Below are 15,678 nucleotides of genomic sequence, written 5' to 3'. Positions count from 1 at the left end.
CTATTTTTAGCTTTTTGAAGAATTGCCCTACTGTTTTCCATAGTTGTTGCACCAATTTACTTTTTTACCAACAAGAGTGTTCCCTTTTCTCCACACCCTCACCAGCATTTATTGTTTGTAGACTTTTTGATGATGGCCATTCTGGCTGGTGTAATGTGGTACCTCATAGTAGTTTTGATTTGTTGCATTTCTCTAATAATTAGTGGTGTTGAACATCTTTTCATGTGTTTTTTGGCCATCTATATGTCTTCTTTAGAGAATTGTCTTTAGATCTTCTGTCCATTTTTTTGATGGGGTCGTTTGTTTTTTTGGTATTGGGCTTCAGGAGGTGTTTATGTATTTTGGAGATTAATCCCTTATCAGTTGCTTCATTTGCAATTATTTTCTCCCATTCTGTGGGTTGTCTTTTCATTTTGTTTAGGGTTTCCTTTGTTGTACAAAAACTTTTAAGTTTGATTAGGTCCCATTTGTTTATTTTTGTTTTTATTGTTACTACTCTAGGAGGTGTATCTGAGAGATATTGCTGTAATTTATGTCAGAGAGTGGTCTGTGTTTTCCTAGAAGAGTTTTATACTTTCCAGTTTTATATGTAGGTCTTTAATCCATTTTGAGTTTATTTTTTTGTGTATGGTATTAGGGAGTGTTCTAAATTTCATTCTTTCACAGGTAGCTGTCCAGTTTCTCAGCATCACTTATTGAAGGGACTTTTCTCTACTGTATATTCTTCCTCTTTTGTCATAGATTAGTTGATCATAGAAGAGTGGGTTTAATTCTTGGCTTTCTGTCTTGTTCCACTGATCTATATTTCTGTTTTGTACCAGTACCATACTATTTTGATGACTGTAGCTTTGTAGTATAGTCTTAAGCCTGGAAATCTGCTTCCCCAGCTCCATTTTTTTTTTCCTCCAGATGACTTTGGCTATTCTGGGTCTTTTGTGCTTCCAAACAAACATTAAAATATTTTGTTCTAGTTCTGTGAAAAAATGCCATTGGTAATTTGATGGGGATTGCTTTGAATCTGTAGATTGCCTTGCATAGTATAGTCATTGTGACAATATTGATCCTTCCAATCCCGGAGCATGGTATATCTTTCTGTGTCATCTTTGATTTTTTTCATCAGTATCTTATAGTTTTCAGAGTCTTTTGTCTCTTTAGGTGGGTTTATTCTAGTATTTTATTCTTTTTGATGTGATGGTAAATGGGATTGTTTCCCTAATTTCTCTTTCTAATCTTTGATTATTAGTATATAGAAATGAAGTCAATTTCTGTGTATTAATTTTGTATCCTGCAACTTACTAAATTCATTGATGAGTTTTCTGGTAGCATCTTTAGGATTTTCTAGGTGATAGTTATTATATTTTTTTTCTTCTCTGATTGCCATGTCTAGGACTTTCAAAGCTATGTTGAATCGTATTGGTGAGAGCAGAACTTCTTGTCTGTTCCTGACCTTAGTGGGATTCTTTAAAGTTTTCACCATTGCACCATGAGAATGATGTTAGCTTTTTTGGGGGGGGTGTTTTGTCATATATCACCTTTATTATGTTGAGGTAGGTTCCTTCTATGCCCACTTTCTGGAGGGTTTTTTTTTTTTATTCAGAAATGGGTGTTGGATTTTGTCAAAAGCTTTTTTGGCATCTGTTGAGTTTTGTTTTGTTTTGTTTTGTTTTCTGTTTGTTTTTAGGACTGCACTCATGACACATGGAGGTTCCCAGGTTAGGGGTCAAATTGGAGCTGTAGCCCCTGGCCTATACCATAGCCGCAGCAACAACAGATCTGAGCCACACCTGCAACCTACACCACAGCTCACAGCACACTGGATCCTTAACCCTGAGTGAGGCCAGGGATTGAACCACAACCTCATGGTTCCTAGTCAGATTCGTTTCCACTGTGCCACAACAGGAACTCTTCAAAGAACCAGATTTTAGTTTCATTGATCTTTTCTGTGGTTTTCTTCATTTCTATTTTATTTCTGCTCTGATCTTTATGATTGGTCCATTGGTTGTACAGTAACATGTTGTTTAGTCTTCACATGTTTGTGGTTTTTTGCAGTTTTTTTTTCTTGTTGTTGATGTCAGTCATACAGCATTGTGGTTGGAAAACATGCTTGGTATGCTTCGGATTTTTTTTTTTTTTTTTTGTCTTTTTGCCATTTCTTGGGCCGTTCCATGGCATATGGAGGTTCCCAGGCTAGGGGTGGAATTGAGCTATAGCCGCTGGCCTACACACAGCCACAGCAACTCAGGATCTGAGCCACGTCTGCGACTATACCACAGCTCATGCAACGCTGGATCCTTAACCCACTGAGCAAGGCCAGGGATCAAACCCGCAACCTCATGGTTCTAGTCGGATTCGTTAACCACTGAGCCACACAGAACTCCCATGCTTCTGTTTTTTAAATCACCGAGGCTTGACTGGTGGCCTGGAATATGATCAATCCTAGAGAATGTTGTATGTGCACTTGAGAAGAATGTGTGTAAAGTGGCTTTTGGATGGAATGTTCTATAAATATTTATTAAGTCATCTGGTCTAATGCATCATTTAAGGCCCACATTGCCTTGTTCATTTCCTGTCTGATCTTTCCATTGCTGTAAGTGGGGTGTTAATTCCCTCACTATTACTGTGTTATTGTCAATTTCTCCTTTTCAGGTTGTTAGCAGCTGCCTTATTTATTGAGGTGATCCTATGTTGGGTGCATACATATTTACAATTGTTTATCTTTTCTTGGATTGATATTGATCATTACACAATGTCCTTCTTTGTCTCCTCTAATATTCTTTATTTGAAGGTCAATTTTGTCTTAATATGAGTATTGATACTTTGCTTTCTTTTTGATTACCATTTCCATGGAATTTTTCTTCCATCCTCTCACTTTCAATTTATATGTGTCCCTAGAACTGAAGTGGGTCTCTTGAAGACAGCATATATATGGGTCTTGGTTTTGTATCCATTCAGCCAGTCTGTGTCTTTTAGTTGGGGCATTTAGTCCATTTACATTTAAGGTAATTATTGATATGTGTGTTATATTGCCATTTTATTAATCATTTTGGATTTGCTTTTGTTGGTCTTTTTTCTCCCTTCTTGTGGATTTTTTTTCTCCCCACCCTTTTTTTTTCTTTTTCTTTCTTTCTTTCTTTTTTTGATTTTTAGGGCAATGCCATTTCCTTCACCACTGAGCAAGGCCAGAGATCAAACCTGAATCCTCATGGATACTGGTCAGATTTGTTTCTGCTGAGCTGTGATGGGAACTCCATTTGTAGTTGATGACTGTCTTTAGTGTTGTGTTTGGATTGCTTTTTCTTATTTGTGTGGGCATATCTATTTTATATTTTTCATTTGTAATTACTGTGAAGTTTTGATATAGCAGTCTCTCTCTATATATACATATATATACATATATGTATACATATACACACACACACAGACATACACACACACACACAAGATCGTTTAAAATTTTTGGTCTCCAGCACATCTCCGGTATCCCGCATTTGTACCCTCCTCTTCTCATGATTTTGTGTTTGGGTAGTGTATTTGTGTGTGGATGATTTCCTACCTTTAAATATGTGTGCTTTTACTGGTGAACATTGTCATTTGTAATATATTTTTCTTTTATAGTGATTTTAATTTTTTTCCATTACAGCTGGTTACAGTGTTCTGTCAATTTTCTATTGTACACAAGGTGATCCAATCGTACATACATATATACATTCTTTTTTCTCACATTATCATGCTCCATCATAAGTGACTAGATAATAGTTCCTAGTGCTAATTTTTGTTTCTAATTGTGGCCTTTTCTTTTCCACCTAGAGCAGTTCTGTTAGTATTTGTTAAAAAGGTGGTTTAGTGATGCTGAATTCTCTTAGCTTTTGCTTGTCTGTAAATCTTTTGATTTTCTTTCAAATCTGAATGAGAGGCTTGCTGGGTAGAGTAATCTTGGTTGGCAGTTTTTTCCTTACATCGCTTTTAAGTATATAGTGCCACTCCCTTCTGGCTTGCAGAAAAAACAGTGATAACCTTATTGGGGTTCCCTTGTATGTTACTTGTTTCTTTTCCCTAACTGGTTTCAACATTTTCTCTTTGTCTTTAATTTTGGTCAGTTTGATTAATATGTGTCTTGGGGTGTTCCTCCTTGGGTTTATTTTACATGGTACCTGTGCTTCCTGAATTTGAGTGAGTGATTCCTTCCCATGTTAGGGTAATTTTGACTGTTATCTCTTCAGATGTTTTCTCTGGCCCTTTCTCTCCCTCTTCCCCTTCTGGCACCCCTATAATGTGGATATTGGTGCATTTAACCTTGTCCCAGAGTTCTCTTAGATGGTCTTCATTTCTTTTCAATATTTCTTTCTTTTCTGTACCATTTGTGATTTCCACCAGTCTGTTTTCCACCTCACTTATTTGTTCTTCTACCTCCTGTATTCTGCTATTGGTTCCTTCTAGTGAATTTTTTTTTTTTGTCTTTTGTCTTTTGTCTTTTGTTGTTGTTGTTGTTGTTGTTGCTATTTCTTGGGCCGCTCCCGTGGCATATGGAGGTTCCCAGGCTAGGGGTTGAATCGGAGCTGTAGCTACGGCCTACGCCAGAGCCACAGCAACGCGGGATCCGAGCCGCGTCTGCAACGTACACCACAGCTCATGGCAACGCCGGATCATTAACCCACTGAGCAAGGGCAGGGACCAAACCTGCAACCTCATGGTTCCTAGTCGGATTCGTTAACCACTGCGCCACGACGGGAACTCCCCTTCTAGTGAATTTTTAAACTGCAGTTATTGTATTTTCCATCTCTGTTTGCTTAACCCTTAAATCTTCTGTTTCTTTGCTCACTGTTTTGTTGTAATTTATCAGTCTTTGCCTCCAGTTTATTTCCAAGATCTTGAATCATCTTTACTATCGTTAGTTTAGTCTTTTTTCATGGAGGTTGGTTATCTCCAGCTCACTTAGCTGTTTTTCTGGGTTTTTCTTCTTGTTCCCTTATCTGAGTCATAATTCTCTGCTCTTTCATTTTGTGTGGATTTTTGGAGTGGTCTCTTTTTTGCAGACAATAATGTTGTAGTCTCTCTGCTTCTGATGTCTGCCTCCATTGTGGCTGAAGTTGGTATGGGACCTTGCTGCAGGCTTCCTGATGATGGGAGGGACTGGTGCCTGCCTGCTGGTAGGTGGAGCTGATTCTTATCCCTCTGGTGGGGCTTGTCTCTGGGTGTGATTAGAGGTGGCTGTGTGCCTGGAGGGGTCTTTGTTGATGGGTGTTCCTCTCTTCCCACCCAGTTTGTTGTTGGCCTGGGCTTCTCAGCCCTGATTGGTAGTGCCAAATTTTTCGAAAATGGCCACCTCTAGAGGAGTTCACACTGGTGATTATTTCCAAGACCTTTGCCTCCAATGTCCTTACCCCACAATGAGCCTCAGTCTCCCCTGTTTTCCCAGGAGATCCTCCAAGAATCACAGTCAGGTCTGTCCCAGATGCCTATGGAGTCTCTGGTTGGTTGTTATCCTTCCTTTTACACCAGCAGTTTTAATTTCATAGAATGGTTAGTAACAGCTAAGGATTATGTTTTCAGCAGTTTTCTTCTCAATCCTCTTCTCTTTCTCAAGTCATTTTATTAATTCCAGAGAGGATAAATCTGTCATCCAGATCCACTGGTAAAGATTTGTCGCCAGTTACCTACTGCTGAGCTTTCTTCAACTCATACACCACCAACCAATTGCTAGGCAAAGCCTTCCTCCTTACCTTTTACTTACCCCACAGAGTCTTGGTTATATTAAATTGAGAGTCTGAAAGTTAATCTTAATTTTGATACTAGTCTTTATGGCTAGTGCCCTGGTTTTGGATTTGCCCTGGTCAGATCACAAGACACCACAATAAATATAGCCTAGGGCCAAATTTCCTGTGTTGAGCTGGTCCATTTACAGTCTTTATCTTTTGCAACTGAGTGTGTTGTATGCAGTTCCAGAGCCTTACACTATGCCTAGGTAGTTGCAAGACAGCCTGATACAAATAATCATGCTGTATATTCTGTGCTTCTTGTGCTGGATACTTTTCTCAAAACTATTTAAACTCAGTTCTGGGAGTTCCCACTGTGGCACGGTGGGATAATGATCTGGCTTGTCTCTGTAGAGGCACTGGTTTGATCCCCAGGCCAGCACTGTGGGTAAGGCTGTGGCATTGGTGCAGATGTGTAGTAGGTTGCAGCTGTGGCTTGGATTTGATACCTGGCCTGGGAACTTTTGTATGCCATGGGTGCAGCCAAAAAAGAAAAAAAATATATAAATTCAGTGCTGAGTTAAAATGTCTTTGTCCTTTGAGTTTGACCGTCAATCCAAACCTGAGACCATAAGAATAGTGAGTACTGTTGATGGCAATGCAAAAGTAAAATACATATTTATTGTAGAAAATAAGGACATTCATAAGCATAAAGAAGGTAATATTCCCTGTAAGCCTGTAACTCAGAAATATTCACTATTAATAATTTGGTGGATTTATACAATTCTAAATTTCCTATAAATGTATTTTTTTATAAGCTGGAGATAAGAAATTGCATAATATTTTAGGACCATGCTATTTCCTTTGAAAAAATGTATCATGAACAATTCCCCACAGTTCCATGTATTATTGATTTAGTGATATATTCTTTAGGACAAATATGTAACTTGGTGGAGTTCCTGATGTGGCTCAGTGGATTAAGGATCTGCTGCAGTGTAGGTCACAGATGTGGCTCAGATCTGGTGTGGCTGTGGCTGTGGCATAGGCCTGCTGCTGCAACTGATTCTACCCCTAGCCTGGGAACTTCATATGCCATGGGTGCAGCTGTAAAAAGAAAAATATGTAACTTGACTTATATAAAGTTTAAAGTTACATTGGCCCCCTTGTAACAATTTAAGTGATTAGCAAGATATATGCTTACTTCCAAGGTGATCAGATTATATGTTTGGATACTTAAGCAACAATGCAAAAATCTAAAACTAGTTTCATTTCGAGTGGCACAGATGACCTAGTATTTTACCTTTATGAAAAACAAAGGGGGAATTAATTATTATTAATGTGAATAATGAAGTTTATTGGAATAATATAGAAATTTTTCTTGCCTATTCTTAATTTCAAGAAGAGATCTCTCAATAAATTTTGAGTAGCATTGACACGTAGGTGCTTTAGGGATGCTTGAAACGTATTCTGATCTCACTGAATCACCTTTTCCTGAATTTGATTTTCTTACTTTCCACAACTGTAGTGCCTATGAGATTATCAAGCTGAAGGGGTATACCTCTTGGGCTATTGGACTGTCTGTGACAGATCTGGTAGGATCAATTTTGAAAAATCTTAGGAGAGTGCATCCAGTTTCTACTATGGTTAAGGTAGGCTTAAATAGAATCTTCACTTAATCATCTTTCCTTTAATATTGCTGAGTCCTTACTATGTGCCAGGCATCATATAGAATGTTGAGAATATACTGGTGAACAAAATAGAGGCCCTGACCTCATAGAGTTTAATGAAAGAAAGGAACTTAATAAAACAATTATAAGAATAATATATAATAACATGGTGTGTTAAGTGCTATGATGACAAATGACAAAAGTCCTGAGAGTATACAAGACAAGAATATAAGTCCTCCAGGAAGGGAGCAAGGGGGCTTTCCTAAGGAAGTAAAATGTGATCTAATCTGAATAATGAGTACAAGTTAATTTGGAAGCCCAGACTAATATTCCAAGCAGAGGGGACACATGTGCTCAGGACTTGAGGTAGATGTAAGTGGGGGCACTTGAGATCTGAAAAAACAAACAAACAAACAAACAAAAAAACCCAGTTGTTGAAATGCACAGAGAAAAAGGAGCAAAGGAAGTGCATGATAAGACTGGAGGAAGTAAGTGGGGTAAGGCCACTGAAAGCTTTATATAGGGGTTTGGGTCCTTACCTTAAGAGCTGTGGAAAGCGACCAAAGGGACTAAAGAAAGGGACTGGTCTTACAGGTTTTTCGTTATAAAGATTCCTGGGCTATGATGGATAGAATAGACTTGAAGGGGACAGAACAGATATAGGTAAACTTGGGAAAAGGCTGTACAATAGCTCAGAATAGAGAGGATGGTGGTGGTAGAGGTGAAGAGAAGGAGTCAATTTGAGATACACTGTATTTAGAAGATAAAATTCATAGGTCTTGATAATGGAAGGAAGTGAGAAATGTGGGAGATAAGGAGCATTCTTAGGTTTCTGTTTTACACACTTGGGTGGTGATAAATCCACCGAAGAAGGGCAAATGAAAATGAAAATGAAGAAGGACAAAAAAAAAAATCAGGTTTTTGAAATCATGTTTGCAGTTATGGAGAAATCAAATTTGAGATGCCTTTGCAGTATCTGTGAGGAAATAAGCAATTGGGTACAAGCTTCTGGAATTCATAAAAGAGTTTTGGATTGGAGTTATTGGGACTTTTGGTTAAAAGCCACAGAAGCCAACTCAACTAGCATAAGCAAAAAGATAATGTATTGGCTCATATAACTGAATGCCAAGGAGGCTGTACTAGGTGCTCAAACTCTATCATTAGAGCTATCTTTTCTTTCCAGGATCTTGGCTCATCTGTTCATTCTTTTTTTTTTTTTTTTTTTTTTTTTTTTTGGTCTTTCTTTTGCTATTTCTTTGGGCCGCTTCCGCGGCATATGGAGGCTCCCAGGCTAGGGGTCTAATCGGAGCTGTAGCCACAGGCCTACGCCAGAGCCACAGCAACGCGGGATCTGAGCCACATTTGTGACCTACACCACAGCTCATGGCAACGCCGGATCGCCAACCCACTGAGCAAAGGCAGGGACCGAACCCGCAACCTCATGGTTCCTAGTCGGATTCGTTAACCACTGCGCCACGACGGGAACTCCTCATCTGTTCATTCTTATTGGGTCTAGTCTCATGTGGACTTTTCCCATGGAGTATCAAAGATGGCTCCAAGCATCTGCAGGCTTAGAGCCCATAATATTAGGAAACTGCCTCTTCCTTTACCCATATTAGTTTCTTGATAATTGGCCTTTCTGGGATCATTTATCCATTACTGTGATACTTATTAATTTGGGGAGAGGAAATTCCCAAAAGGAAAATAGAGGTTCTGTCAGTATGAAAAGAAGAGGAAGAGATATTGGACAGGCAAAGAAAATAGGTATCCTTACACATGGTAACTGAAGCCATGAATTTCAGTGAGCTTACCTGAAGAGAGAGTATAAATGAGAAAACAGATTGAGATTGGGTTTTGAGGAATTTCAGTATTTAAAAGCTGAGTTTATAGTGTGAGTCCATGAAGGTGGCCAGAATTAAAACAAAAACCAAGAGAACGTGGAATTACGGTAACCAAAAGAAAAGAGGATGCCTTAAAGTTGAAAGAATTGGTTTTCTGTTGTTGATTGATGTGAAGTCATATAAAATATGGGTTAAAAATGCCAGGAGGATGAAGTGACAGAGGTCACTGATAACCTTAGCAGGAGATGTTTAATAAAGTAATAGGAGTGAAAAAGTCTGATTGGAGTACACCAGGGTTTTCATAACTTTGGCCCTATTGACTTTTGGGCCAGATAATTGGTCATTACTGGGGCTATGGGATCTTAGCAGCATCCATGGCTTCTATTCATTAGATGCCAGTAGCATACCAGTTTTGACAATCAAAAATGTCTCCAGATATTACTTAATGTCCCTTGGGAGACAAATCACCTCCAGCTAAGAACCTCTTAAGTAGACTGGAGAAATTAAAGCCAGTGTAAAAAGCTGTTTTGAGGTAAGTGGCTGTGAATGTAAGGAGAGGGAGCAGTAATTGGAGAGGAAAATCAGGGCAAGGCAATTTTTTGTTTGTTTGTTTTAAAGATAAGATGTTTACAACATTGTAAGTCAACGATACTTCATTTAAAAATCTTACATTTCTCATCAAAAAATAAGATGTTGATGGTAAAGAAGATATTGAAGATAGAAATAATAAGCACAGAGGGTGGGATCCAGAGCATGGGTGAAAGTATTAGCCCTAAAAAGGAGAGAGTGGTTTTTTTATTTGTTTGTTTTTGTTTTTTTGTCTTTTTGCCTTTTTTAGGGCCAAACCTGCGGCATATGGAGGTTCCCAGGCTAGGGGTTGAATCAGAGCTGGAGCTGCCGGCCTATGCCAGAGTCACAGCAATGCGGGATCCGAGCCCTGTCCACAACCTACACCACAGCCCACGGCAATGCCAGACCCCCAACCCACGGAGCAAGGCCAGGGATTGAACCTGCAACCTCATGGTTCCTAGTCGGGTTCGGTAACCACTGCGCCATGACGGGAACTCCTAAGAGAGAGTGTTTTAATAGGGGGCAACAAAGAGGAGATAGGTAGTGAATCGTGTAGATCTCTAAGTTTGGCATTGGAAGCATCTGATGACTTCAATCTTTTCAGTGAAAGTAGATAAAATCATCTACTGAGTCAGGGAAGGTATAGCAAATCAGATGTTTGAGAAGATTTGGAATCATCTTTGTAGATAGAAATACAATTGACAAAAATAAAGGCAGAATTACTCTCAGGTGGATGTTTATTTGAGGTTAGTAAGCATTAATTTTGACGTAAGTTAAAGATCAGCTTTTTTTGTGTGGTTTTCTGTAGGGATCTGAGCACAGAAAAGGAGAAAGTAGATCTGAATTCATCCGGTTTGGGTTTAACTTGAGGAGTGTTAAAAGGAGAGGGGGAAGAGAGACAGAGAGATAGATAGATGTAGGTAATTTTGGTTTGTACACAATTGAAGTGGGTTTGACCTTCTGCCAAAGGGTCATAGACAGATTCAGGATCTTCACCCTTAAATGTCATCTACATACAAGTGAATAAATTACAAAAAATAATGAGTAATAAAGAATTTAAGAGGAGTTCCTGTTGTGGCTTAGTGGAAACGTATCTGACTAGCATCAATGAGGACGCAGGTTTGATCCCTGGCCTCACTCAGCGGATTAAGAATACGGCATTGCTGTGAGCTGTGATGTAGCTCACAGACAAAGCTTGGATCCTGCATTGCTGTGGCTGTGGCATAGGCCGACAGCTATAGCTCTGATTTGACTCCTAGTCTGGGAACCTCTGTATGCTGTGAGTGTGGCCCTAAAAAGATAAAAAAAAAAAAATTAAGTATTTATAAAAGCTAAAATTAAAATAGGCAAAGGGACTTAGGGTGTGGCAAAAGGTTTAGAGAATGAACCCAAGAAAGGAATCTTAAGTTGGATATGGAGGACCCTCATGACAAGTTTCAAAGTAGGATACTTATGCTGGAAGGAGAAGGTTCTATGAGCTAAAGAAGTCAAGAAATTGGAAAGAAAGGGAGTTGGTTGGTTTATCCACACGGACAATGAATTCACCAAGGATAATGGCAGAAATTAGGATGGAGAAGGAGGAATGCTGGGTGTCAAAGTCTTTTATGAATGAGATGGAATAACCAAGAGGTCATTAGAAAGAGAAGAAGAGCTGAATAAGATGAACCTCAAAAAATGGGAATTTTTTGTTTGTAAGAGAGCAAGAGATTAATAATTTAAAAGAGACAAAGAGGAGTGTACAGTGGATTCCACACACTCTTCCTTTTTTGAGGGTATACGAGGACAGTGGAAGAATACGAAGTTACCCCCAAAGGGCTCCTGAGGAAAAGTCAGGAAGTTGTCAAATAAATGTTGCTAAAAAGAGACTGAGTAATATGGAAGTTTCATAGTCTTTATTGAACAAATCAATGGACAAGTTATATTTTATAGGAAATACTTAAACATTTGACATTAAGAGCAGAATCATTTGTACACTCTTACTTTTTTCCAATTACTTCATTTTTATTGCTTCACATTTTCAGCAGATAAAGTTGCCAACAGAGTTTATTTTACATTAATATATTGATGTTTTTATCAATTAAGTAGGGACTTCTCTTTAACCATTTCCTTACTTCATGGCCAGTCTAAGAGCAAAGGAAGCAAAAATTTTTTTTTTTTTTTGTCTTTTTGTCTTTTAGGGCTGCACCCTGTGGCACATGGAGGTTTCCAGGCTAGAGGTCCAGTTGGAGCTGCAGCTGCTGGCCTACACCACAGCCACAGCAATGTGGGATCTGAGCCATGTCTGCGATCTACACCATAGGTCACGGCAATGCCAGATCCTTAACCCACTGAGCAAGGCCAGTGATCAAACCCATGTCTTTATGGATGCTAGTCAGGTTTGCTAACCGCTGAGTCACGACGGGAATCCCAAGGAAGCAAATTTTAATGCATCCAGGGGTTATATTGCTAACCAGGCATGAAGCTTAAAGGGAGGTGGGTTGGCTGAAAGGGTGGCAGCAGGTCTTGGTCAGGATACAGGGCTAGGCCAGGCCAGGCCCTGGGGGTCAGGGCCATTTTTTCCAGTCCACCCAGCAGCCCCCAAATGGCATAATGGGATGGACATGCATTTCCATTTTTAGTTCAAGAATCCTAAGGAGGAGATACAGAGAAAATAGAATTCCTGAAACATTAGCAGGGAAACAGAAAGGCTCCTGCCCTAGCCACAGTGGGCTTTTATTCTGATGCCACCCAGCCCCTGGCAGCTCCTGTTAAAGCTCCAAAATGTATTGTGCTACACACAGATACAATCAGAATGAGCAAAGACTGGAAAGGGAAGGGGAGGTCAGTGTAACTGGAGCTAGAGTTTTAAAACCTCTTGGGCTGATAGTTGGCAGGACAGTGGTTTTCCATGGCTAGCACAGACCAGAGTGGAGTGAATGTGAGTATAGTGGGGCAGGGGACCTTGAGAAGACATGTGGCTGGTCTGATAGAGCACATGAGGTTGAATATAAGTGGCTACCACCATGAGGGAGGTAGACTGCTCTGGAGGAGATGGCTAGGGAGTCCCTGTGTGAGTCACTAGAATAAGACAAGAACACTGTGCTCCCGAGGAGAGCCCCAGAGGTGAAAAAAGGGAAACTTGGCTAAGTAGTGCTTGTGGACTCTGAACTATCATGAAAAGCTGGAAGGCACCACTGCACACCACTCCAGAGTCAAGGAGCCTTTCTTTCTCAATGCTAGTTCCTGGTGACTGTTTACAATCAGACCTAGAGGAAAAAAACCTTTTCATTGCCTCTTCCAACTCTACATTCAACCCCAAGGGGTAGGGCAGAAAAAAGCAATGGGTAGGAGACAGAGGTGTGAGAGACCTACTGGGTCTTCTTAACATCTAGCAAGGAGATAGGGGCCAGTGTATGGGGATGTAGGCATTGTGTGGGTTACTCAGGCTCTGGCAGCTGCCTCTAGGGCCTTGGCTTCAGCTGTAGGAGTGAAGGTTCCACGGGCCCAGTGTAGAGCAGTGGCCATGGCTGCACCTATTCCATCATGCACCTGTCCATCATGGAAGGTCCTAGAAAGAGGTCAGGCAGTAGCTAGGAGGGCAGGAGTACATTCTGTTGGTGACTGATAGGGGAATTACATAGCCCTGCTGGGCATGTGAAAATACCCATAACTCTAGGCTCCATTGGAGGCTTTACCTCTGGAACTTGAGAACTGTTACCATCTGTGGTCCAACTTAATGGCATCCCCTGGTGTAAAGGTCAGCTTACACAAAGCAGAACCTTCCCAGCCACTTGCTGCTTTAGCCTTTACAGTTCTCTCGATTAGTTTACACCAAACACAGGCTGCTTGATTTCACAGTCCTTCATCTGACTGCATGGTATCCTTCCCCTTAGAAATATGACCTGGCAAGCGGTAAAGTAGAAAATGCCTTTCTTGGTCCCTTTGAAGGCCTCTGGCACTCATGGCAATAGGCACATGTTCTTACATGGTCATAGGACATTAGGATACTCTTGGTATGGTTGACAATCACTCTCCTGCCCTCTGAGTGATTCTTGTTGAGTTCCATAGTCTCTCTGTTATATTCTTATTCTGAAGCTTTCTTGCATAGCTGCTTTTCCATATCAGCTTACTGAATAATAACCTAATTTTGCCTTTTAGGGCTTATACGGAATAAAAGAAGAAATCTTTCTCAGCATCCCTTGTGTCTTGGGGCGAAATGGTGTCTCAGATATTGTGAAAGTTAACTTGAATGCTGAGGAGGAGGCCCTTTTCAAGAAGAGTGCAAACACGCTTTGGAATGTCCAAAAAGACTTGACGTTTTAAAACCTCTTGATGTTCCATGTTTTATATAACTGTATAGTAGACTGTATATTTTATATTTGGAAACTATTTTCATCTGATCTATAAAAATAAAAAAAACATTGGACCTATGACATAACACCAGTCTCTCAAGGCTAGAAGAAGGAAATGGTAGAGATTTTTCTCCTTTATGAATCTCTTTATACCTCTGTTCTAATGATACCCAGTCTGTACAGATTTAAGTTGTACTTTGGAAGAATGTCACATATATAATAGTTGCCTTCAGATTTAGTAGAATGTAATAATATAGAACTTATAATGACATTATAATATTATAATATAGAACTTAAGAGGGAATTCCCATTGTGGCTCAGCAGTAACTAACCTGACTAGCATCCATGAGGGCAAAGGTTTGATCTGTCGCCTCACTCAGTGGGTTAAGGATCCATTGTTGCTGTGAGCTGTGGTGTAGGCTGGCAGCTGCAGCTGCAATTCAACCCCTAGCCTGAGAACCTTCATGTGCCACAGGTATGGCCCTAAAAAAATACACACACACACGTATATATTACATATATAAAAAATTTATGATTCTTCTCACAAAAGAAGAGCACTTTTTCTAGTATTGAAATTTCATTTTGTGCTTTCCTTTCATTAGGGCACCAGCATATTCACTTTATATTGTTTCATTAATTTCATGTGTCTCTATATAATCCTTACTGAGTCTTTTTTTTTTTTGTTTTTTTTTTTTTTGGCTTTTTGTCTTTTTAGGGCCGCACCCATGGCATTTGGAGGTTCCATGTTAGGGATCCGATTGGAGCTGTAGCCACTGGCCTACGCCAGAGCCACAGCAACGCAGGATCCAAGCCGTGTTGCGACCTACACCATAGTTCACAGCAACACTGGATCCTTAACCCACTGAGTGAGGCTAGGGATCGAATCCACGTCCTCATGGATGCTAGTTGTGTTCACTAACTGCTGAGCCACTACGGGAACTCCAGAGTACTTATTTTTAAGACAATGCATATCAGAAGGAAAATAGAAATATAACCTTACTGTGTAAAAAATCAAATGAATGAAACATCTTCAACCTTGTAAATATTATACCAATTAATGTAAACTCAAATAGTTGATTCAGTCCCTCTGTTGAAATACCACACAGAGATTTTAGACCATGTCTAGGTTATTTGTTCAGCAAACTCTTGCTATGCCTGCTGTGTTATCATTACGAAGTGAGAATGACATGGTTTCTCTCCTCAGGTATTTCACAGTGAGTATTTAGGGTGCCTCATCTGATTGTTGATGAATGCTTAGTAACAGTCAATTGGTAGCGCCTTGGTGTCTAAGGTAAGAGTACATATGCTTCATGTAAAAATATTTCCTTGATTCCATAAAGAATTTAAGGAAGCTATAGGAAATATATAATGAAACAAAAACTTACAAATCAGGAATAAGTTAATTTACAAATAAAGACTAGGACAGGAGCAGTGGGAAAAATTAGAAGGCATAAATGCAGGCCCCGAGAACTTACATGGCTGTAGTGGAGGCAAACCCATTTGGCCAGAGAGTGACGAACGGTTCACTCTGTTTTTCTTGGTATTTAATACCTTTCATTTTAGTCATCTTCTACTG

General features: G+C 39.8%; 1 protein-coding gene across 4 annotated transcripts in view; it reads left to right on the top strand.

The window, feature by feature from the left end:
• LDHC (lactate dehydrogenase C) overlaps positions 1-14,475 on the top strand; it is a 61,548-nt gene extending 47,073 nt beyond the window's left edge. For 2 of the 4 annotated variants that reach the window (XM_021077678.1, XM_021077683.1), the window contains 2 exons: positions 7,219-7,342; positions 13,909-14,180. In XM_021077678.1, the coding sequence (XP_020933337.1) occupies positions 7,219-7,342; positions 13,909-14,073 (289 nt within the window). In that variant the 3' untranslated portion in view covers positions 14,074-14,180. 4 annotated transcript variants of the gene reach the window in all.

The sequence above is a fragment of the Sus scrofa genome, chromosome 2 (genome assembly GCF_000003025.6).
Source record: "Sus scrofa isolate TJ Tabasco breed Duroc chromosome 2, Sscrofa11.1, whole genome shotgun sequence".
NCBI lineage: Eukaryota > Metazoa > Chordata > Mammalia > Artiodactyla > Suidae > Sus > Sus scrofa.
This window is presented reverse-complemented; position numbering and strand designations above follow the sequence as displayed.